Source organism: Bidens hawaiensis, unplaced genomic scaffold (genome assembly GCF_021521415.1).
Source record: "Bidens hawaiensis isolate Kalapana, Puna unplaced genomic scaffold, B.hawaiensis_p1.1 tig00074732_1, whole genome shotgun sequence".
NCBI classification, from domain to species: Eukaryota; Viridiplantae; Streptophyta; class Magnoliopsida; order Asterales; family Asteraceae; genus Bidens; species Bidens hawaiensis.
In genome coordinates, this window is record NW_027502964.1 from 1 (window position 1) to 24,646 (window position 24,646).

Here is a 24,646-nt window from a genome sequence, read left to right on the forward strand (position 1 = left end):
GTTTATAATACGTTTAAATTGACAAATTGTTCAAATATACAAACATATATTCATATTTGCTTTTTTTTTTGTCACTAACCTAGTTTATGATTTTAAAAATCCTTAATTTTAATTCACAAATGGTATGAACACAAATATATTGAACATTCTTTATTCACTTATGTAAGTTTCACGAGTATATATATTTAATGCATTTTATTTAACTAGTTACAACATATTTCACATGTACATATAATTAATGCATTTTAACTAGTTACAACATATTTCATGTGTACATATATTTAATGTATTTTACCTATAGCTAGAATGGTTTGTTTTTACATTTAGGGATCTTGACATGACATGCTTTTGCAACCTTTTTTGCATTAGGGGACTTCACATACTTAGCAAATTTCGGATTTTTAATGTAACCACACATGCAAGGCTTCTGCTCCTTGAGCTTTTTACAACATAGTGGTGGCGGTGGCGTACCAGACGTGAAAGATCTCAAGCACGGAAAAAGCTGTGTGGGCTCACATGTCACCGCTGTTGTCTCTGCCATCGTCACTATATCTGTTTCCGCCTTGCTCCGCGTCACACCAATCACTAGTACAACCAGCAATGGAAATGCTATCATGGCTAATGATTTCTTCATCTTTGAAATATTGAATGATTTAGGAAAAAGTGATATTTTGTATGATTTATACATGTTTGAAGTATATACGTGTAGGAATGAAAGTAATAAAACATGCATTTATAATGCATGACCAATTTTGCTATATAGACATAAGTTAGAAATAAAACAGGGATTATGTATTTATGTGACACGTGAATACGAAGGCCATTTTTTTTTCCTGATTTTACAATTAATTAATGAAGATTTTTGGTGAGGATTTTAAATTTTATTTTTGATTAACAATTGTTTCAGAATTAAATTATTTTATTTTATTTTTATTTCACATATATTTTATTGTCATATTGTAAATATTATATGAGTTGTATTATATAGAACAAGATATTAACACGTGAATCAAACAAATTGTGGAAAAACTAAATCAGTTTTTTTTGTTTCTTAAATTTCAAAGTCTAATTGATTTCGTTTTTTATTTAAAAAAAATGAGGTGAAGATTGACGACACAATCGATCGAGAGAATGAAGTTAATGAATGCTATAATGTTTTGATATTTATTAACCAAAACTACATAGTACTAGATTGATATTTAAATGTTCATATTTTCTTAATTACAATACTCAAGTTTAGTAAAAAATTACTAAAAGTTGATTGTGCTTAAAAGTTTCTAAGTTCACCACTCTATAATCCATTAATCCTTATTGGTGACCAACATTTATCAATCCTTTGTTCTTTTGTAACTTTGAAGATGTTAAACTGGCCTGGCGCCTGCCTAGGCTGTGTATGCTAATTGAAATTGCTAAGCTGCTAAGGGGTGGAAAGTAGAGGTGCATAAATCGGGTTTTTTCTAATACCCTGGTTCGGGTATGGAACGGTTTCGGGTATGATCGGTATTGGAAAATCGGGTATTGAAAGAAATCGGGTAAGGTATTGAGGAGAAAAACTCAACCCTATGTACCCGGGTAGGGTATGATCGGGTTCGGTTATTAGAACCGGGTACAACCGGGTATTAATACCTGGTTTTGAATTTATAATTTTTTATACATTTTTTAATTGGTTTAAAATTAAATTTGCTTTGTAATGTATAAAAATAATTAACCTATATTACAAAAACCATAAATCCACTCAATTACAAATTATTTACTTAGTAATATGCATTTTACAAAAGCTTAAACATAAAAGTTGGAAGTAAACATAAAAATATACTATAAAAACTCATGTATTATTTCGGGTATTAAAAAATTGGTATCGGGTATCGGGTATAACCGGGTATCGGGTATGACCGGGTACGGGTATTTACGGGTATAAATTGGGTACGGTTCCGGGTACGGGTATTGACCTCAAAATGCATACCCTATCCATACCCTACGGGTAGGGTCGGTTCCGGTTTCGGGTATAGAATACCCGGGTATAAAAAAAGCCGGTTCCGGGTATTTATTTCGGGTCCGGTTCCGAGTACGGGTTTTTTTTGCACCTCTAGTGGAAAGGTCCATTAAAAAGCCCACTTGACTATAAAAGAAGTCCAATTTCTTAAAACATATTACATGGGCTTTATTTTAAATTCTTTTAGTCTACTACCTTTTGGGAAAAATGTTTTTCTAGACGATCGACAACTAACGATTTTAGAGTTTTGTTAGTCATGGACCGTTGTAAACATATACATCTATAGTTGGGACCACCACCAGTCAAGTGTGAATTTGAGACTGTTAAATAACCAATTTGAGACAAAATGGCATACTTGAGATTATTTAAAACCAATTATCCTGGAAAAAAAAAGATGGTTGAGACTCAAATCCGGTTTGGAATTGGAGCCGAACCTGATGTTAAAACCGTTTTGGTTGAACCCAGTTTGGACCCGAACCAAACCATAGGGTTGAAATCGATTTGTAACCAGTAACCATATACCTTGAAACCGCCAAATCCTCCCCCCTTAAAAGGGTTTAAACCTGAACCAGTTTGGACAAAAACCTTGCTTAACCATATTTGACACAACCAAACCGATTTAAGCTCGAACAATTGTTATTTACTGGAACATGCATTCATTGTTGATGAAGATTTATCTGTTTATAATTGTAATAGTAACGAGTGACAGTGTGACACCTTCAAAAGATATTGATTGATTTAAAGATCCATCTTATGTTGGTTTGATGACATATCTTACAATGAATGCATCCTGAACTGCCATATAAATAAAAATGCATATAACATATAGCATTTTATTGTTATTTTTGGCCTTTTCACATATTAATTTTAGGTGGTTGGATGAATTTAACGCATTGATGAGACATTTGTCCGGATGATGCATCTAGCATTCACTTGGGTATTATTGAATATGCTGTCAACTCAGATTTAAATATGTCCATAAACTAGGGTAATGTCCCATTATGTTACGGGAAAATCACGAAAAATGACCATCGACCAAGAAGGAAAAACCAAAATAAACACGAGAAACGTCTAATATCTGGGGGTTTCATGAAAAACAAGGGCTTCTAGGTTTTGCATATTTATCTTCAAAATATTACAAGTAAAACAAAATCAACTAGAGTTTTAATTGCTGACTATTTCATAATTCATATAAGTATGGAGTGTGTTGTAAAAATTGTTAGTCGGGCGGTTGGGTGTGGATTAACGATTAATCAGGATTTATCGAGATTAATCGGATCGGACTTTAATGTATATTTTTTAGTTTTATATATACACACTTACATTTTTATATGTGATTTTCAGTTTTATCCATACACAAACATATTTTGGCCAGAAATTGGTTGGAATGTCGCTGGAAACCGCTAGTTTTCACTGGAATCTCGCAAGAAACCGTTGATTTTGGTCGGAATCTCACTGAAAACCACGGATTTTGGTCAGAATCTCGCCGGAAACTGCCGATTTTAGCCGGATTTGATCGTTGACAGATTAATTAGCCGACTAGCCCAAAATTAATCAGTGAAGTGAAGACTAGCGATTAATCAGGGATTAATCGGTTCCTAGTCGGGATTTTGCAACACTGATAGTTGCAACAAGGGGAAAAAAACTAAATTGTTACAGTTTTTATTAATTAAACAGAAAAAATAAGTTTTAATCCAAAAGTTTTTTTTCCATAACAATTGCAACATACACTTATACTTATACAACGTGTATCAGATAAATCATAAAACCCCACACGGATTGCTTCAGAACACTCTTATCTAACAATCTAGATCAGATAAATCACAACTTGTGTTGAGTCATATCGCCTCACTTCAAGAATCTGACCCGACGGCATGTCATCGGTATACCCTTTCCTGAAGACACGTTGTCGGTAGAGGCTCCTCGCTAGAATCCGGTGGCAATAGCTAAAAAACCGTCATCGTTGTACTTCTCGCCGCTAAAAACCAAAAATTTTCTTCTAAGTATGTGCTAATTTCCAACTTGATTCATTCTATGATGAATGATTTGAATTTCTACCAAAAACTTACATATTATATAATATAACTCCATATAATAATTTTTAGTTCACGTTATAATGTTATATAATAATAATATGTTTGCATTGTTAGTGTTTTAATAATAAGATTATATGTTTACATCTTATATAATATTAACTACACTCCAAAACAAAACAAAACAAAACAAGTAAAAGTGTTATATATATCATCATATTAAGCACACCAACACCCAACTTTGTTACATTAACAACACAAACATTCACTCACCTTACATCAGTAAAGTAAACAAATTGCATGCATGTTACTCCCGTACAATTTATTTTACCATATATATTCCACATCTCCTATTACCATGCAAGTCCATAACATTATTTCTTTCTAACACTGTGGAATAGTAACACCACACTGGCTAGCAACCCTCTGTGCGGTTGACGGGCTAACAAACTGGCGTAGGCTCGGGTTCTTAAGGTATCCGCAGAAGCATGGCCTTTGCTCCCTCATCTTACTGCAACAGGCGCTAGATGGCGCCTGAGACGACGAGATTGCCCCCCGCACACGGCACAAGTTCCATGTAGTTGCATGTTACCGCCGTGGTTGCGGGGATCTCGCCCATAAAAATCATCATGGTTGCAGTTAATGCAACCATAAAGGAGACCATGGCTAGTGCCTTCATTTTGGAATGGGTTAATTTTTTTGTATAAAGTGTGGTGTGACAAGTGAGGGGTTGGGGCATGATTTATATAGACCATTGGACACAATGGTAGTTGAAGATATTAATGGTTGACTTGACACATGTTGTTAGATATCATATATTTAGACAAAGATGGAATATTAATGCAAACATGTGGTATTTGTTTTGTCTTTGTGTGTTTTAAAACAAGGATACTGTTAACATTTGTATAAAACTTTTGTTATTATTGTTTGTTCATGATTTATATATTGGCAACATATATCGACATCAAGGTAGTGCCACAAAAAGTTGTAAATGGCCACTTTACTTTAGCGGTGAAGGTGTTATGCTCGTTGCTTCATACAATGGTGATAAGTGATAACCTTCATCCATGTCGAGCACTAGGTACTTTGAGTCTAAGGTATTGTTTGTTTTTTCAGTGATAAAATGCATGCAGTCTGCGGACCAAATTTGCAGGCATCTACAACAGAAGATAGGGATGAGCAAAATTGGTACCGGTACCGAAATTGGTACCGTCGGTACCGAATCGGTACCAAAGTTTTAAGTTTCGTGATCGGTACGGTACCGGTATTTCCCGATTTTTTACCCTCGGTACCGTCCCGATACCGAACCGAATATTTCGGTACCAGTACCGGTACCAATAATTAGTGATTTTCGGGATAGGGATTTTCGGTACCGGTACCGGTTACCGGTACAGTCAGTGGCGGATCCAGAAATATTTTTCAGGTGGTGCACTGTTTTTAGATACTTCAGTTTTATAGAACGGATATAAAAAAAATTTGGGTCGGTTCAATGGTTCGGTTGCACATTTACTAAATACAAGCCTTCAACAATCAAAACTAATTTCAACAATCAAATTTGTGACATCTATACTATAATCTATTTGTGCTGAAAATTCATTATGTTTTTGTAGTCATCCAAGTGGGATTGTTCATGGTCGGTTTTGATGGTTTTTATGTAAAACCGTGAGGCAAGCCGTTAGTAATGGTTTTTTATTATAGAAAACCGAAACGTTAAAATTTAAAACCGAACCATTACTAACAATTTGGTTTCATGGATTAGATTTTATTTCACATTTGTATAAAATGTATAAAGTATCATATAAAAAAGCTACATGCAAGTTGTTCAAGCACAAGAAAACAAGATGTACAAAGTAACTATCTTTACGAAGATAGATATGTGCATTTCAGAAGTAGTAAAAAAATTAAACAAATGCCCAACTTCTAGAATTGAACATGAGACATTCACCTTAACAACCAAGGCCTTAGCCACTCCACCACTTTTCTAGTTTTGTTAAGCAATGCACTCCAATTTTATAAGGGGGTGCACTCAAGATTTTATATATAGCATTACGCTATTATTTTGAAACTCGGGTGGTTCCCGTGCACCCCCTACCTCCAAGGTAGATCCGCCCATGGGTACGGTACCGTGCTCATCCATAGCAGAAGAGGTAGACCAAACATCTGAAGTCTGCAAGTAGAAGACTGTTTGTTTTTTAACGTCTGTGGACTGCTAAAATAAACAGAAGTTTTTAAATAATCTAAAAATTAAATAAAAAAGACATTCAATATATAAGGCCTAACTATTTTTATACCATTCAATACCTTTTTTTAAAGGCTCTTTTTTGTTTTTTTATCAAAATAATTTGAGAATTAAACATTTTAATAAAAATATGGATCATATTTTCTAAAGTAAAAACCATAAACAATAAATGCATTTTAAACTAATAAAATAGTATGTAAGTATTATTTAAAATTAACCAATTAGAATATAATTAATTATTTCATTAGGCATAAAAGATTGAAGTTTATGCATCATTTATCATATTTTTTAGTGTACTTTTTAAAATAATAACTAAAAATAGAGTAAGTGTCATTTAAGTACCTGTGATTTAGTTAACTACGCAACTTTAATACATATTCTTTATTATATGCAAATGGATACCTCAGTTTCAAAAAATTTGCGTTTTTAGTACTTTTTTCTAACCCCGTCTATTTTTTTCGTTAAGTCAGGGATAATTTGGTAACTTCGTTATTTTCTTTGTTTTTTTCTTTTCTTTTAAACGCTTATAGCTTGTAAACCCTAGATCTCCAAATCAAAACATCAAAATCCAAATCCTAAATCCCCAAATATCGTAAATATTTAAACCCTATAATGATATGGAAAAAGGGTTTGGGGATTTAGGATTTGAATTTTCATGTTATGATTGTGGATTTGGGGTTTACAAGATATATGTGTTTAAAAGAAAAGAAAAAAAACAAAGAAAATAACGAAGTTATCAAATTATCTCTGTTTAACGGAAAAAATAGACGGGATTAGAAAAAAATACTAAAAATGCAAGTTTTTAGAAACGAAGGTAGCCATTGCACAAAATAAAAAATATGTACTAAAGTTGCGTAGTTGACCAAACCACATGTACTAAAATGACACTTAACTCATAAAAATATTATCTATCACCTCATCTTCTTACTTTCACAACCCCAACTGTTACTTTCCAGTTCCTTCGTCAAGTTTGTGTGAGTATGCCCTACTATATTATTTTCACGTTTCTTAGTTTGCTATGATAACTAACGTTTTGAAGGGTCCAACCGAAAAAAAAACTAACTTCGTCAGAGACATCGGTACTAATGAAAGTTTTGGTGGCCGGAGGCAACGGAACCCCCCGGACACTCATGTAGTTCCGTCGCTGGAGGCCGACGAGCAGCGAGGGAGGCGGAGGAGCGGCGGTGACCGGCGTAGGTGTGCAGCGTGGTGGCCGACGGAATCAGAGGTGGAGGGGCAGCAGTTGACAAGATGTTAGGGTGAAAGATGGGGGTTGTGTGTTTCTCAGGTTTAAGGAGGGCTGAATGAAATAAAAGATGAGAAGAGGCAAGAAGATGTGAGAAGTGGTTGGTCCATGTCTGCCGTTGCAAAATATGATTCCGTAGCTAAAATCCATAGCAAGTAAATTAGCTACGAGACTTGTACCTACGAACCAAATTCGTAGCAAATCCGTAGCAAAATGAGTGTTAGCTACGGATTTGCTACAGATTTGCCCGTAGCAAATACCTATTTTTGTAGTAGTGAGAGGACGCGCATACCTTTTTTAATAAAATGTCTTCCGAAAAACAAACAATCTACAAAAATTACAAATCTGCGCGTGGTTTGCGCAGCGCAGATAAAAGATGTCGGAAGAGCTAAAAAAACACCCCTTAAGCCTCCCTCATAGCGGAGGTTGATAGTGTCTTTGGCTGCATCAAACTGTTGTCTAAAGGAACTTGTGTGGGTTTGACCGTTTAACATATTTTGAATGCTCTTTTAATAAAACTAGACGAGTGCCCACGCAATGCAGCTGTTCTTTAAATGCGGACTCTATTAATCACGTAACAATTATAAGTGTTTATGGTTCGCTTTAAAACCTTGAAACCCTTTAAGTTTTTCGTTTATAATATGATCATGTTTTTAAAGATAATAAAATCGATTACACACTATCTTAATAAACTAAACAAATTATTCCAGTTATTAATAAATTTAAAAACACATAGTTTTAGATAAATTATTTTTAAGTTTTTTTTTTCTTTTATAATATAATTATAGTTCTCCATTAAGCTCTTAGTGCTCCATTGAACCTTCTTTGAGGACCTTTGTGCCAATGAATTTTTAGGTGTAATATTTTTCTACCATGCTATCACTTCATTGGTCCCTTTTATAGACAACGAAGGTAATTGGGGACAAAAAATAGAGGTTGTAATGAGTAGAAAAGAGGAGTGGAATGAGCGCTTGTAACTGCCTTCAATATCTGAGTGAGCATTTATAAGACATGATTTTAATTGTATATATTAGTATTGATGTTCCAGGCCTGACTCACTCAGAAATATCATCAAAAATGAAACCCACTAATATGAATTATGAAGAAACTCCATTAACTTAGGTTTTAAATATAAAATCATAAGATTTCAAGCCTGAATCATCCCATTCAACGGAAAAAATAGACGGGAAAAAATAACGAAAAAATAACGAAGTTATCAAATTATCTCTGTTTAACGGAAAAAATAGACGGGATTAGAAAAAAATACTAAAAATGTAAGTTTTTAGAAACGAAGGTAGCCATTGCACAAAATAAAAAATAGGTACTAAAGTTGCGTAGTTGACCAAACCACATGTACTAAAATGACACTTAACTCATAAAAATATTATCTATCACCTCATCTTCTTACTTTCACAACCCCAACTGTTACTTTCCAGTTCCTTCGTCAAGTTTGTGTGAGTATGCCCTACTATATTATTTTCACGTTTCTTAGTTTGCTATGATAACTAACGTTTTGAAGGGTCCAACCGAAAAAAAAAACTAACTTCGTCAGAGACATCGGTACTAATGAAAGTTTTGGTGGCCGGAGGCAACGGAACCCCCCGGACACTCATGTAGTTCCGTCGCTGGAGGCCGACGAGTAGCGAGGGAGGCGGAGGAGCGGCGGTGACCGGCGTAGGTGTGCAGCGTGGTGGCCGACGGAATCAGAGGTGGAGGGGCAGCAGTTGACAAGATGTTAGGGTGAAAGATGGGGGTTGTGTGTTTCTCAGGTTTAAGAAGGGCTGAATGAAATAAAAGATGAGAAGAGGCAAGAAGATGTGAGAAGTGGTTGGTCCATGTCTGCCGTTGCAAAATATGATTCCGTAGCTAAAATCCATAGCAAGTAAATTAGCTACGAGACTTGTACTTACGAACCAAATTCGTAGCAAATCCGTAGCAAAATGAGTGTTAGCTACGGATTTGCTACAGATTTGCCCGTAGCAAATACCTATTTTTGTAGTAGTGAGAGGACGCGCATACCTTTTTTAATAAAATGTCTTCCGAAAAACAAACAATCTACAAAAATTACAAATCTACGCGTGGTTTGCGCAGCGCAGACAAAAGATGTCGGAAGAGCTAAAAAAACACCCCTTAAGCCTCCCTCATAGCGGAGATTGATAGTGTCTTTGGCTGCATCAAACTGTTGTCTAAAGGAACTTGTGTGGGTTTGACCGTTTAACATATTTTGAATGCTCTTTTAATAAAACTAGACGAGTGCGCCCACGCGATGCAGCTGTTCTTTAAATGCGGACTCTATTAATCACGTAACAATTATAAGTGTTTATGGTTCGCTTTAAAACCTTGAAACCCTTTAAGTATTTCGTTTATAATATGATCATGTTTTTAAAGATAATAAAATCGATTACACACTATCTTAATAAACTAAACAAATTATTCCAGTTATTAATAAATTTAAAAACACATAGTTTTAGATAAATTATTTTTAAGTTTTTTTTTTCTTTTATAATATAATTATAGTTCTCCATTAAGCTCTTAGTGCTCCATTGAACCTTCTTTGAGGACCTTTGTGCCAATGAATTTTTAGGTGTAATATTTTTCTACCATGCTATCACTTCATTGGTCCCTTTTATAGACAACGAAGGTAATTGGGGACAAAAAATAGAGGTTGTAATGAGTAGAAAAGAGGAGTGGAATGAGCGCTTGTAACTGCCTTCAATATCTGAGTGAGCATTTATAAGACATGATTTTAATTGTATATATTAGTATTGATGTTCCAGGCCTGACTCACTCAGAAATATCATCAAAAATGAAACCCACTAATATGAATTATGAAGAAACTCCATTAACTTAGGTTTTAAATATAAAATCATAAGATTTCAAGCCTGAATCATCCCATTCATGTCCTTAAAAAAGGGATGCAAGTTGTTGTAGTGGAGTACTTAATGTGGGCATTATAAAAATCAAACATATATTTTATTTTAAATTATTAGTTAGTTCATTATCGATAATTTTTTTCTAGTTGTCATCCCACATAGCTAAAGTAAAAATGTGAGATTAATAAAATCTAATTTGTCTTGCTCATGTGTACTATACTGCAACTCTTTTGTATCAATTGGATCATGATTCTTGGGAAATTTGGATCTTTGAATTGAAACTTGTAAAGATCTAAATGCAAAACTGAAGCCACCATAGGTTTAGGGTGCTTTGTGGTGTTCAAAGTAAACTTTTTTTATTTAAAAAAGTAGTTTAAAAAAGTTTTCAAGGGTTTTGTTAAATTCTTATGTTATTTATTTTGGTTATTCTAACCCTTCTTTGTTCTTACATTGACTAACAATGTGTGGAGTGGGTGAGAAAAGCATCTCAAGATAGGGCAAAACATATGCAAGTAATGCGTGTTTTAAAACACTATAAAACAAAAACAAAAGCCTTTTATTAATGGACTTATTCTTGGAAATCTAATATGGTTTCGTTATTCATCTATACGTGATACTCTGTCAGAACACATGGTGTGAGTAATGAATTTACGGATAGTTTTAGCGAGTGATCACCAACACATTGCCAACGCTATGTTGGCGTCGAAGCCTAGTTGTATAGTATAACAGATTACCGATGAAAATATAACGACAGATTAAAACAACTACTGTAGTCACTCAATGGTGGATTTCACCATCCGAATCCGTCACTAGTTTTGATTTCCACAAAAAGAAAGTAAATTTTCTAATGTATGCACAACATGGATTGATAGCCTACACAAATATTACAATTATTCTAAATATATTTTGTAATAAGTTAAGTATTTCTACAAGATATATAAAATTTGGAAAACAACAAAAAATTGACACAAATCAGAAAAAAAATATCATCATTATTATATCTATCTATCTATAATATATATATACGAAAACATAAAAATTCTAGGTGTCACGATATGGCCTCTCCCATTTTTTGGAGTCACCAGATTTGCTTGATTTTTAAATGGAGGTTTCTCATACGTACATTTGACCCAATTCACGTGTATGAGTCTTATCAAACTCAGATATCTCTTAAACGGGTTATAACATCTTATTAAATTAAAAACTAATCTCACCAAATATTTAATACAAAAATCCTATAAAGTAGGAATATACCAAAAATTAATATATAATTTATTTAAAAAAAGATATATATTATTTATTATTAAAAAAACAATTTTATAGTAAAAAATATACACGGGTCTCGGATCTCATCAAACTCATATAGCTTTTAAACCGGGTTATAACATCTCATTTATTTGTGAAACAATTTAATATTAAACCATAAGCATATTATTAACTTTCATACAATAAAAAAATAAAAATTCAAAAAATAGATAAATATTAAAAATAAATAATATAAAACAACCCCGTAATACGGGGATAAAAACAAGTAATATATATAAACGAAGACATAAAATCCTACGTGGTCTCCTTTTTTTTGGAGTCACCAGATATGCTTGATTTTTAAATGGAGGCTTCTCATGCATTTGACCCGAATTCATGGGTATGAGTCTTACCAAACCCATATATTCCTTAAACGGGTTATAACATCTCACAAAATTAAAAATTATTCTCACCAAATTATTTATGTGAAAATCCTATAAAAGAGGATATAATAAAAAATAATATCTTATTTATTTTAAAAAAGATATATATATTATTTAAATTAAAAAACCAATTTGATAGTAAAAAAATAAATGGGTCTTGGGTCTCATCAAACCATAAATATATTATTAATTTTCATAAATATTATTTATAATTAAAAAACCAATTTCATAGTAAAAATAATAAACGGGTTTTGGGTCTTATCAAAACCATATAGTTTTTAAACAGGATTATAACATCTCATTTATTTGTAAAACAATTTATCATCAAACCATAAGTATATTATTAACTTTCATACAATAAAAAAAAATATAAATTAAAAAAATAAATAAATATTAGAACAAACAATATAAAACAATCCAATAACTAATATTTCATATAGTGGTCTATAGTTCAATAATAGGCTTATAAGCCGGCCTTCGCCTTGTTTTGGGCCATCTCAACTTTGCTTCTTTTATTTTATTTATATGCACTTTTGTTTGGTTATAACTTGTAAGTTGTAACATATATAGTACATCATTTCTTGTCACAATATTAATTGTCATGTTTTAACAAACGAAAAGGTTAACCTTTAAAAACTCATTAATCATATCTTCCTGTGAAGAAAGCTCGAACATATCTAACAAGTACTCACCTTCATCACCGTTATCCAAGTTCATATTCGGGTCGGGTATGCACGACCCGTACCCATACCCATACCCAGACCCATTTTCTTCAAACACCGTCATCATGTTATGGCTAGCATTCAAATCAGGAGCAAACACACACTCCCCACCAAATAGATCCTCATTGTTCTCATACTCAATAAACGACATCGTCTTTAAACCTAATTCAAACGCGCCAACATATCCCCCATCGTCACAATGTGCGTCATAATTATCAAAATCAGAACTCGTAAACAAGTCATGACTATCGTCTATGTTATCAACCTTGAACCAAGACGAATAATGACCATGGGGACGTTTAATGTCTTCGGATGACACATTGGTACGAGAAGAGGAAAGAGGTATATTTTTTCTAGCACGACATTTGGCTAGCTTCTTAAAATGGGAATAGAGAGTGTGTAGTAATCGAGCTTCGGGTTTGTTCTTCTTTGGCTTTTGACGATGGTGGTGGCGATGATGGTGGTGGTGATGATGATGGTGATCGGTTGCCGTTGTGTCGGCATGATTTGGTGGTTTATCTTCGACATTGTGATCGTAGGTAACCCTTTTTTTCCCCATATTGTAAGCTGTTATAACTAACATGCATGAATGAAATGGAAACAAAAGACAAATAAAACATGTTTTGTGGAGTAGCTTGCAATTCGCAATCACATACTCTACCAGATTTTACTTCCTATTTTTGGTTTCATACCATAATATTATCCGTATGTATAGATTGTGTAACAGAGATAGTTACATATCCTTAGTTTACATTTAAAAAAAAAATTATTTATCTTGAACATAACTTACTTTTCATTAACAGTTTTTTAATTTTAAAATTTTTAAAACAATTAACAAAAATACATAAAAAGTTATATCATCCTTTCAATTATGTTACGAATGATGTATTACCTAAAAATTTTACGAACTTTTGGGAATATTTGTTTCCTACATATGCGATCTTTATCATGTCTTTAAACTAGATGTGCTGAGTAACCTGTTTATGAGCAGGCTCGTGTTTGAAAAAAAATGACACGATCGGTTATCACGTTGTATTCTTGTCTAGCATCATACATAGTCATGTCTTATCATAATATCATGTCCAACATTTAATCTCTAATGGTACAAGATGACATTTCTTTTTAATTTTTCTTATTATTTGTCAAATTGTATATCTACATTACATCCCAAACTAGAGGGAGAGAAAGATCAAACTTCCAACACCACCAACATTTCAGTTTGACATCCATTTTCATCCCTAGTTTTCCACTTAATTACACTCCTACCATCCTCACCTCTCAAAACAAAAGACATGACTCAAATCCCTTCAATTTTATCCAAATCTTCCATCTATACATTTTCAAACAACACATAAACTCATTCCTTAATACCTCTGTTTTTCACAACTCAATTTCACCCCTGTTTCTGATCCTAACTGTTGGTTGTATAACGATTAACAAACCACCAAATGGAAGCACTAGTAACCAAGCTTTCAGATGCTACAAAAGCACTACATGCTTTAGCTTCAATGATTCAAGAATCGAATTCGACGTCGAATTGGCGCAAGCACGACACCGAAACATCCATCAAAAACCAAGATGCTCAATATGCACAAGTGACAAAAGAACTTGAACATACAAAACACGAGTTGATCAAACTTAAGCGCGATATTGCTCGCGTGTCGAAGGAGAAACGAGACGCGAATAGAGCGTTAAAGGCGTCGAATTCGAAACGATTGACACTTTTGGCTTCTATAGAGTTAATGAACAAAGAGATACAAGAATTGAAGGTAAAGAGAGTTAAAGATGAAAAACTAGAAGATGCAAAACAAGAACTTGAAATTATTAAAGGAGAAGGGTTTAATTTCATGACATCAATGGATTCGATTCGAGACGAGTTAAATCGAGTTCGTGTCGAAACAGAGGAGTTATTGAAAACAGAGGAGGTACATGATTCAATAATTCAAGTTCTAAATTCAAAGATTTTGAGTGAAAAATCAAAATTAGAATCAATTAATTCTATCGAGTCGAAAACCGACATGGTTGCGTCGAATTTAGTCTTTACACTCGATCAATTAAGGTCCGAAATCGAAAGATTATACAAAGAAGAAGGTTCCTTAAACGAAGAAATCGAAAACACGAGAAGTGAGATTCGAGAAACTGAAAATGAAATTGGGGTTAAAGAAGTAGAATTAGAGGATGCAATTGAGGAATTGGAAGTAATTAAATTATTAGAATTTGAAGCATTGTGGAGTTTAAGGAATGTAATTAATGCAACAATGGAAGCTAGAGATACGGCTTCGATGATAACGATAACGGATTTTGAATACGGGTACTTAACGGGGAAGGCGGGTCGGGCTGTAGAGGTTGCTGATAAGAAGATTGATGCAGCTCAAGCATGGGTTGAAGCTTTGAATGCAAATGAGAGAGAGGTGTTGATGAAAATTGAGATGGTAGAAAGAGAAATTAGTAAATTAAACGGGCCGGGCTCTGATGTAGAGCGGGCCGGGTTAGGGGAACGGGTTGTGGCTTCGGGCCGTAGATCGATGTATAGAGTTGGGAGCAAGGCGGGTGTTAAACGGGTTAAGTTGCAGAAGTTTCGGTTTTCGGGAGCCCGGTATTCGGGGAAGATGGGTTCCTTGGGGAAAGAGAAAGTTATGCAAAAACTTGTTTAGTGTGAAGAATGTTGTGAGTGACGAATTTAGAAACTATTTTAATGGGTGTCGGTAATTTTCGATGCTTGGATGTCTTGTCACTCTTTTTTGGATTTTCTATTCGGTTCAGGTTGAGTCGGTTCGGGTCACTTGAAACCGCATTCCAATGGATTAGTGAGTGAAGGTTTGTTGACATTGTGCAAGTTTATTGAGATTGTTGTGTGTGGATGCATAGGGTAATTGAGTTTGAGAGTGTTAGGTTGAAATTGTTTTAGGTTAATTAATTGTATAGTTTTTTTTTCATTGTTTTTCTAGTTTATATGTTATATTTTATATGAAATCGGATTGCTAAAATTAAAAGAAAAACAGTTAGAAGTTAAAATCGGGTTTCAGACGATGGAATTTGTGTTGAGAGTTGGACAAACAGGACATTACATTTTAGTCGTATTTGATTAAGCCAGTAACTCTAGTCCGTCATAATATATGCATGATTTGTGTTAAGAGTCATTTCCTAGTTAACTCGCTTTCATTCGGTTTATACAAGTACAAATCTAGCTATGACTATTTGTCGCCTGCGAAAGGTTTGCGAAAATAATTATTTTATTCTTGGTGATATATATATATATGTGTGTGTGTGTGTGTGTGTGTGTGTGTGTGTGTTGGGGGGGGGGGGGGGGCTACAAGTGCCTACAACACCATTACACCTCTAAAACCAAAACTCATCATTTGCTAACTGAACGTCACATAACACAAAACGCCTGAAGAAACACTAACCGGACCCCGGGCAGATTACGGGTAACCTGGGGGTTAGATAGATGTTTCCCACGAGGGGTTAGACCCAGAAAAGATGGTTCTTCTGATAACCTGCAAAACAGACACCGTGAGCTTGTCACTGAGAAGGGGGGGGGTTCCTCCTTGTGACCACCCTCCGGCGTGAGAATCAGACTAGATTGCTCTTTAAATATAAATGTATATTAAGAGATTGCTAGAGCAGACATCAGGTATAATATGATAATATGTTAAGATATGATAAGATGAGATGGTCATACCATTTGTGGTATTTATAGCCGAAGGTAGGTTTCCAAGGAGGTGTGGCCGGCTGCAACAGTGTTCCTGTTCCACCAACAGTGGCCTACGCACGTGCCCTGCTGGTAGTTGGTGGGTAGGCAGCGGCTGATAGTGACCAGGCCTGCTGTGTACTATTCCTTTTCCACCAACTGCCGGCTATGCACGTGGTATGGCAGTAGTTGGTGAGTAGGCAGCGGCTAATAGTGACATACAGTACAGGAGCATGCTGCTCGCCATACTGTTGTCAATAAGCTGTCGTATCTTTAGTCAGATCTTTTGCCCATACCTCGTCAGGTACAGTACAGAAGATCTTCCCGTATCTTACGGACTGGCTTATTTGGGCGGGAGTATTCCCCCTCCCGCCCTTGTGCGGGATTGTTCCCGGCTTTGCTCATTCCTTCAGGTGACACTGAGTGATTGAGAGCTAAGTGCCTTGTGCGTGTAGCCTTGCTGCGCGGGTAGCCTTCCCTGATGGCTTGTATCCGAAGCTGCGGGAACAGGCGGAGTCCTTCACCATTGGGAGGCATTTCCTGCGGGAACAGCTTGCGTACTGCGCGTAAGGACGTCACGTCTCTGAGCATGGTTGGTCCTGCGGATCCAGTTGGTTTCTGGGCAGACGTCCCTTTTCAAGGTGAGTCTTGCGGGTCCAACTGGGCTCTGCTGGGACCTACCTCTTCAAGTCCCCCCAGTCCAATGTTCTTCTCATGAGTGTTTAATAAAGTGAGGTGAACTTTTGGACTTAAGCAAAGGGTTTTGAAAAGGGTTTTTTTTAAGGTTTTCCATGGGGATTCTTCCCGCGGAAGTCCTTGTCACTTGCAGAAATTCCCGAGTTTCCTGCTTGATCTTTGGGTATGATGCGGGTAGGCTGTAACCTCCTCGCAAGTCAGGAGCGTTGAGTCCCACTTGTGTGGATTCTCCCTGAGGTTTTGGTAGTTTTGAACATAGTGATCAATTATGTTAAGACCACCAATTCCATCCTGGAGCCTCAAACAATGTAGTTCTCGACGTTCCCGCTATGCGGGGATGTTATTTCCGTTTCCGCAAGCATTGCCCAGAAGATCCTTCTTGGTTTCAATTCCCTGCGGAGCGCTAGGTATGTGAAGGGTTTTGCCTTAACACTGTACCCGCGCTCGTCTTACGGTTACTTTACTTCCAAGGTACCCCTGGCGTCAATTCCCTGCGGGTGCTAGGTATGTGAAGGGTTTTGCCTTAACACTGTACCCGCACCCGTCTTATAGTTACTTTGTTGCCGGGGTATTCTTGGCTTCAATTCCCTGCGGGTGCTAGGTATGTGAAGGGTTTTGCCTTAACACTGTACCCGCATCCGTCTTACGGTTACTTGGTTGCCAAGTTATTCTTGGCTTCAATTCCCTGCGGGTGCTAGGTATGTGAAGGGTTTTGCCTTGACACTGTACCCGCATCCGTCTTACGGTTACTTGGTTGCCAAGTTATTCTTGGCTTCAATTCCCTGCGGGTGCTAGGTATGTGAAGGGTTTTGCCTTAACACTGTACCCGCATCCGTCTTACGGTTACTTGGTTGCCAAGGTATTCTTGGCTTCAATTCCCTGCGGGTGCTAGGTATGTGAAGGGTTTTGCCTTAACACTGTACCCGCATCCGTCTTACGGTTACTTGGTTGCCAAGTTATTCTTGGCTTCAATTCCCTGCGGGTGCTAGGTATGTGAAAAGTTTTGCCTTAACACTGTACCCGCATCCGTCTTACGGTTACTTGGTTGCCAAGGTAAGGGGTATTTTCCCGCTTACTTTTGAATCTTTTTGAATTTTGAAATTCGAAGAGTTGGTGAAAGGATAAGAACAGTCCAAACCTCTGAAACGTCGTGCGACGGTTTCTTCTGACTGTGTCAGGACGTGCAGGAAGTTATGGTGACGTGACAGTACATGGTCATTCCAGACGCTTTTTCAGGCGCGTGGGCGCGATTTTTCGGGCGCGTGGCCGCGAAATTAATGGTATGCGTCCTGTCAACAGCTGTTGCCAGCTTGCTCTTTGCCACGTGTCATAGTTTCATTGCACCTTCGATTTCTCTCTCTTCCGCATTAATTTCATCGCATTAATTGCGATTAGTATATAAAGGGGGAGAGGGTCCTTTGCAATCCACACTTTCACTCTTCTCTTCATCTTAAGAACGATTTCCGGCGAATACTCATCTTTCAGTCGAGCATTCTCTTGAAATCGTTTTCTTCTTTCTTTTTGCAAGATGTCGTCTCGTGATCTCGAATCTACAGCCGATGACAAGAGTACTGCTGGCGAGTGCCAGTGTGCTCTGCCTGGCGATCTGTATCAGTACATCGTCAGGAAGTTCATGCTCGAATCTCTCGAGCCTGAGTTTCCTGAACCCCACCAGACGGTGTATGATGCCCCCAGAGGCAAGATCGGGGTTTATGCTGCATTCTTTGTTTATGGGAATCTTAGGTTCCCATTGACAAAGTTTGTTTTCCGTGTCCTGGAGAGGCACGGTGTGCACCTGACCGAGGTGCATCCGATGGCGATTGCCAAGGTTCGCCACTTCGAGTGGGTTTGCCGGATACTGGGCATTGAGCCCTATGTTGACCGCCTGATGACCTTCTACACTTGGAGGTGCATCCAGGGGTGGTATACATTGATAACCCGGATTAAGGGTTTGAAGATCTGCGCAACCGAGCGCAGTCTTCGCTCGTGGAAGCGGGAGTTCTTCTACATCTCCGCTCGCGCCATCCCCCTTGCCATGAAATTCAAGAACGGGCAAGCACTTCCCAGCCTTCACGCCTCCAACTACGAGGAGGCGGAATGGTTTTCGAAGATATCCCGAGTCCAATCTCCGGTTTACCGGTTTGCGGAGTCCGGGATGGTGATGCTGGGGATGAGCCGGGTGTGGAAGGAGGCGGATGCGCATAAGATCCCAATCGTCCTCGAATACGGTTCGAACTCTGTTCCTTACGGTATGCTTTGTTTCTTTTTGTTGATTTAGAATCTCTTCTAACTTTTTTCCTGTTTATTTCAGAGGGGAACGACTTGCAGTCGCTCCTGAACCCGCGGGAGGCTGACGGTCCCGCTCGGATGGGTACTCGCGCTCTAGACGAGAACGAGTTGCCCATCCTAGAACAAACGGCGGATCGATTCGTGGAGGTCTATCCGCTAAGCCATGAGATCCTTAGCGCCAGGCGGCCAGGTAAGGCGCTATTCGACCCTCGACCCCTCAATGTTGAAACCTCTTCTGGAATTCCTTTAATCGTATGTTCTGATGAGGAATCCGCAGATGGTCCTCCGTTGGTGCGGAAGAAGAAGGCTGCCGGCGGGAAGGGGAAGGAGAAGGTGGCCTCCACTGCCGATCCGGCGCCTCGGTCTGATTCGGAGACCGAGAGCGAAGAGGTGGCGGGGAATCCCGGTGGTGATAAGACTACCATTCCGGAGGCTGTGACAACTGTCACCGAAGAGCCCAGGAGCGGCGTGAAGAGGCCGGCTCCATCGGGTTCATCCCCGCCTGTCCGTACATTTAGGCTCAAGAAAACCCGTAAGTACAAACTTCCTTTATCTTTTTAACTTCATAGCTTAATATCATTAACACTTATTTTCTTTGTGCAGGCGTGGATGTTGACGCATTCCAGGGTGGAGCGCAGAGGAGTACCTCCCCGCCAATGACGGTAGGCCCGGTCAGCCTACCTGAGGCGACGACCCAGGCGCCTGCGCCTGCTTCCGCTGGTTCAGTTGCTCACTCCTTTGAGCCGACTGTTCCAGCTGTGATGACGTCACCGCCGGCTGTGAGTGCTATTTTTACCGCATCTTTCACCGAGCCGGCGGTTACTTTTGCTGCGGATTCCGCGGCGGCGACCGCGGCGGCTTCTACCATGCCTCCGTCATCGGCAACGACGGCCGATCCGTCAGGTATGCATGGGGCTTTCCGCCAACCTCCGTTGGTGCGGAAGAAGAAGGCTGCCGGCGGGAAGGGGAAGGAGAAGGTGGCCTCCACTGCCGATCCGGCGCCTCGGTCTGATTCGGAGACCGAGAGCGAAGAGGTGGCGGGGAATCCCGGTGGTGATAAGACTACCATTCCGGAGGCTGTGACAACTGTCACCGAAGAGCCCAGGAGCGGCGTGAAGAGGCCGGCTCCATCGGGTTCATCCCCGCCTGTCCGTACATTTAGGCTCAAGAAAACCCGTAAGTACAAACTTCCTTTATCTTTTTAACTTCATAGCTTAATATCATTAACACTTATTTTCTTTGTGCAGGCGTGGATGTTGACGCATTCCAGGGTGGAGCGCAGAGGAGTACCTCCCCGCCAATGACGGTAGGCCCGGTCAGCCTACCTGAGGCGACGACCCAGGCGCCTGCGCCTGCTTCCGCTGGTTCAGTTGCTCACTCCTTTGAGCCGACTGTTCCAGCTGTGATGACGTCACCGCCGGCTGTGAGTGCTATTTTTACCGCATCTTTCACCGAGCCGGCGGTTACTTTTGCTGCGGATTCCGCGGCGGCGACCGCGGCGGCTTCTACCATGCCTCCGTCATCGGCAACGACGGCCGATCCGTCAGGTATGCATGGGGCTTTCCGCCAACCTCTGCCTCCTTCCCATCTGCCTGACCTCTTGGATGGATTTCCCTTGGGTTCAGGTGATGGGTTTGGCGGCTATCGGCCTGTAATTGACCCTACAGGTGCGTAGGGTTGTTTTGGCCCATTTTATATATATATATATTTTTTTATCATCTTTTCCTAACTGCTTTATGTTTTTTGCAGTGTCAGATTCCAATGAAGTGTATGTTCCACGATGGAACATTCGCCGAGGAACAACCCTTCGCACCCCTGTGGAGTGCGTGGAATGGGCTCGTCACGCTGCTCCCAGTGGTGCGTTGGGGGAAGCCATGGCTAGCTACCAGGAGGGTAGGCTAACCAATGAGCTTCGGGTTCTCCTGGCTCGGATGCAGCCGCGCATCGAGCTGCTTTGTCGTGAAAACGACAAGTTAAAAGCAGCTCGCCTTAAAAAAGTGGCTCAGGCGCGGGCTGTCCGGGAGGAGAACCAAAGGCTTTCCGCAGTGGCTGCGGAAAAGGAGAAGGCCTTCAAGGCCCTCGAGGTTGAAGTTCAGGCTCGACTCGAGGCCCGTTCCAAGGCTGCCCAAGCTGTTAATGAACAGCTTCGGCTGGCTAAGGAAACTGCAAGGAACGCAACCGAGAGGGCAACCAAGGCTGAAGCTGTTGCTGAGCCTCTACGCGTGGAGAATGAAGAGCTTAAAGCCAAATTAGAGGCTCTCCAGCAGGCTCATGATGCCTTGGCGATGGAAGACGCCAAAAAGCTCCAGGAGATCTTGGACCAGAGGGGGGTGCTTGACCATACTGAGCGGAAGCTAAAGGGCGTCGAAGAGGCTGCGGCTAAAGAAGTGTTGTTTGCCAACCTCAACAAGAGTGAAGCCGAACGCGCCCGTAACGAAGCTCAAGCTGCCCTCCAAGAAGCTCTGGTTGCCAAAGAATGGCTTCTTCGAGAAGCGTTGTCTCAGGTATGCCTTTCATTTCTTTACGCTTTTCTTTGTAGATAGAAAAGGTTTTGATACTTGTATATTTTCTTGTAGGTTGTGCATCGGGTCTTCTCAGAGACCTCTTATGATGATGCTATGAGCGCAACCCTCAACGCTTCTCATGAGGATGTGGAAAAGGCCGGCTTCCTGCTTGGTCTAGGGTTCGTTGAGAAAGGCATCCCGCCTTCCAACTTCCCTTTGTATAATGTTAATACTGAAGCTGTTTACGACCAAGCAGTGAATCAGTACGCCGCCTTCCCGCATCCGGTGGTGGAGAAGGTGAATCAAGTTGCTGCTGCTGATGATGGGCTAGCTATCCTTAAAGCTTTCCTTGAACTGCCACGCTCTACTGACGGTGCTGGTCCAAGTGGAAGTGGCCCTGAAGCCTGATCCTGAAGATCCCTTCCCACTGCTAGGATAGATTTAGCTTGTATAGATTTATTTTCTTGTAGGCGGGTAGTTACCCGACCATTCTTGTAATGAATATTATGAAATATAAATCTTTGTGCGGGTAAGACCGCTACTTTCTCTGGATTCCTTGCTTTATAAACGTTATGACTTGCATACTTTAGTTTAAATTAGCAATTTTCTAAGTGTAGAATAAGTTAACCTTTGAACGTGGTAGATAATAGGTTGAAGTTTTGCTTCCTCTTTCGTGATTGTGCGGGTATGACCGTCACTTGCACTTAGTAGGATGGCTAAACTTTACCTATATCCGACCTGCGTGGAGGTTTTCCTCATCTATTTTGAGGATAAGTTAACCTTTGAACGTGGTAGATAATAGGTGTGAAGTTTTGCTTCCTCTTTCGTGATTGTGCGGGTATGACCATCACTTGCACTTAGTAGGATGGCTAAACTTTACCTATATGTGACCTGCGTGTAAGTTTTCCTCATCCTTTTTTGAGGATAAGTTAACCTTTGAACGTGGTAAATAGGTGTGAAGTTTTGCTTCCTCTTTCGTGATTGTGCGGGTAGGACCGTCACTTGCACTTAGTAGGATGGCTAAACTTTACCTATATCTGACCTGCGTGTAGGTTTTCCTCATCCTTTTTTGAGGATAAGTTAACCTTTGAACGTGGTAGATAATAGGTGTGAAGTTTTGCTTCCTCTTTCGTGATTGTGCGGGTAGGACCGTCACTTGCACTTAGTAGGATGGCTAAACTTTACCTATATCTGACCTGCGTGTAGGTTTTCCTCATCCTTTTGTTAGAAATTCTGTTTTGAACCGTTCGACGCGCGGTTGTCAATAGGTTAGTGTTCAGTTTCCTCTCATGATTCATGCGGATAGACCGGCACTTTCATTTAGTAGGATGACTGAACTTTTCCCCTTCAACTGACCTGCGTGAAGGTTTGCCGTTTTTTGGGTTTATGCGGGTTTTGCCGCCTTCCCCATGCAACGACTCACACTTATGTATGCGGTGAAAACCGGCATATCCGTGTTGAATAAATTAACCGTTCGACGCGCGGTTGTTAATAGGTTAGTGTTCAGTTTCCTCTATCATGATTCATGCGGATAGACCGGCACTTTCATTTAATGGGATAACTGAACTTTTCCCCTTCAACTGACCTGCGTGAAGGTTTGTCGTTTTTTGGGTTTATGCGGGTTTTGCCGCCTTCCCCATGCAACGACTCACACTTATGTATGCGGTGAAAACCGGCATCAGTGTTGATAGTTCATAAAGTATAAATGTAAAATCATCAGCGTCGATGTTCTAAGGAGAATCATTTCCATTAGAAGTGGCTCTGGGCCTTTTCTTTACAAATTTGGAATTGATTTACATGCAAACTGTGTAATTGAGCTCCCTTCCATGTTGTTGGGATGGGAGTGCCATCGAGCCGATACGCACCTGGTTCGGGATCTCGTTCTTTACGCAGCATGTAGTCTCCACATTGAAGCTGGAATTTTATTCGTGTTTTCCCCAGCTGGGGTTCTACACGCATCAGCCTGCTCAGCGTTCATTGCGCCACGAGGTGCGCGAGCGTCCCATCTCTGACAAATGCTTCGACCATGTCCTTTACGTCTATGCATTCTTCGATGTTGTGGCCTTTTGTCCTGTGAAAGTCACAGTATTTGCTCCGATCAGCATTGTGACGATGTCGGATTATTTGAGGCTTTGGCCATGGGAGCTCCTCAGTAGCGAATATCTCGGTGACGCTTTTGGTGAGCGGCGTCCATCTGGAGTTCTTGTTTGACTGTACGTTATCCCTTCCGCCTAACCGATGCTGCAAGCCGGATGAGGTGTCAAAGTTTACCCTTGACTGCCAAATGCCTAGCTTCCGCTTTTTGTTTAATCGGGCGGTAAGGACGTTGTCTTCTCTTGTTTTCTGGGTGTAGAGGTTTGTGCTCTGTGGGAGATCTCTACCCAGTTGCTTCTCCGTTTCCGCAAAGCGTTTAGCTGCTGTCATGATGGCATCCCATGTGGATGGCATGCCATCTTTACCCGTTAAGGTGCGGATGAGCTCTGGGTCGTTCGCGCCCTGGATAAAGGCAGCGCGAACAAGATCTTCGCTGATATTACCCAGACTTAGCTTCTTTGAGTTGAAGCGAGTGATGAAGTCTAGCAAAGATTCATCTTTTTCTCGAATGCACTTGAGGATTGTCCATTGCTCCTCGGTATACTTTCGTTGTTGGCTGAAGTGTTGGCTAAACTTCT

The 24,646-nt window shown here is 39.4% G+C and overlaps 1 protein-coding gene across 1 annotated transcript; it reads left to right on the top strand.

The window, feature by feature from the left end:
* Positions 1-14,242: 14,242 nt before the first annotated feature.
* Positions 14,243-15,858, top strand: LOC143606418 (protein PLASTID MOVEMENT IMPAIRED 15-like). The gene has a single exon (XM_077082191.1). The coding sequence runs from the start codon at positions 14,243-14,245 to the stop codon at positions 15,446-15,448; it is 1,206 nt and encodes a 401-aa protein (XP_076938306.1). The 3' UTR covers positions 15,449-15,858.
* The last annotated feature ends 8,788 nt before the right edge of the window (positions 15,859-24,646 follow it).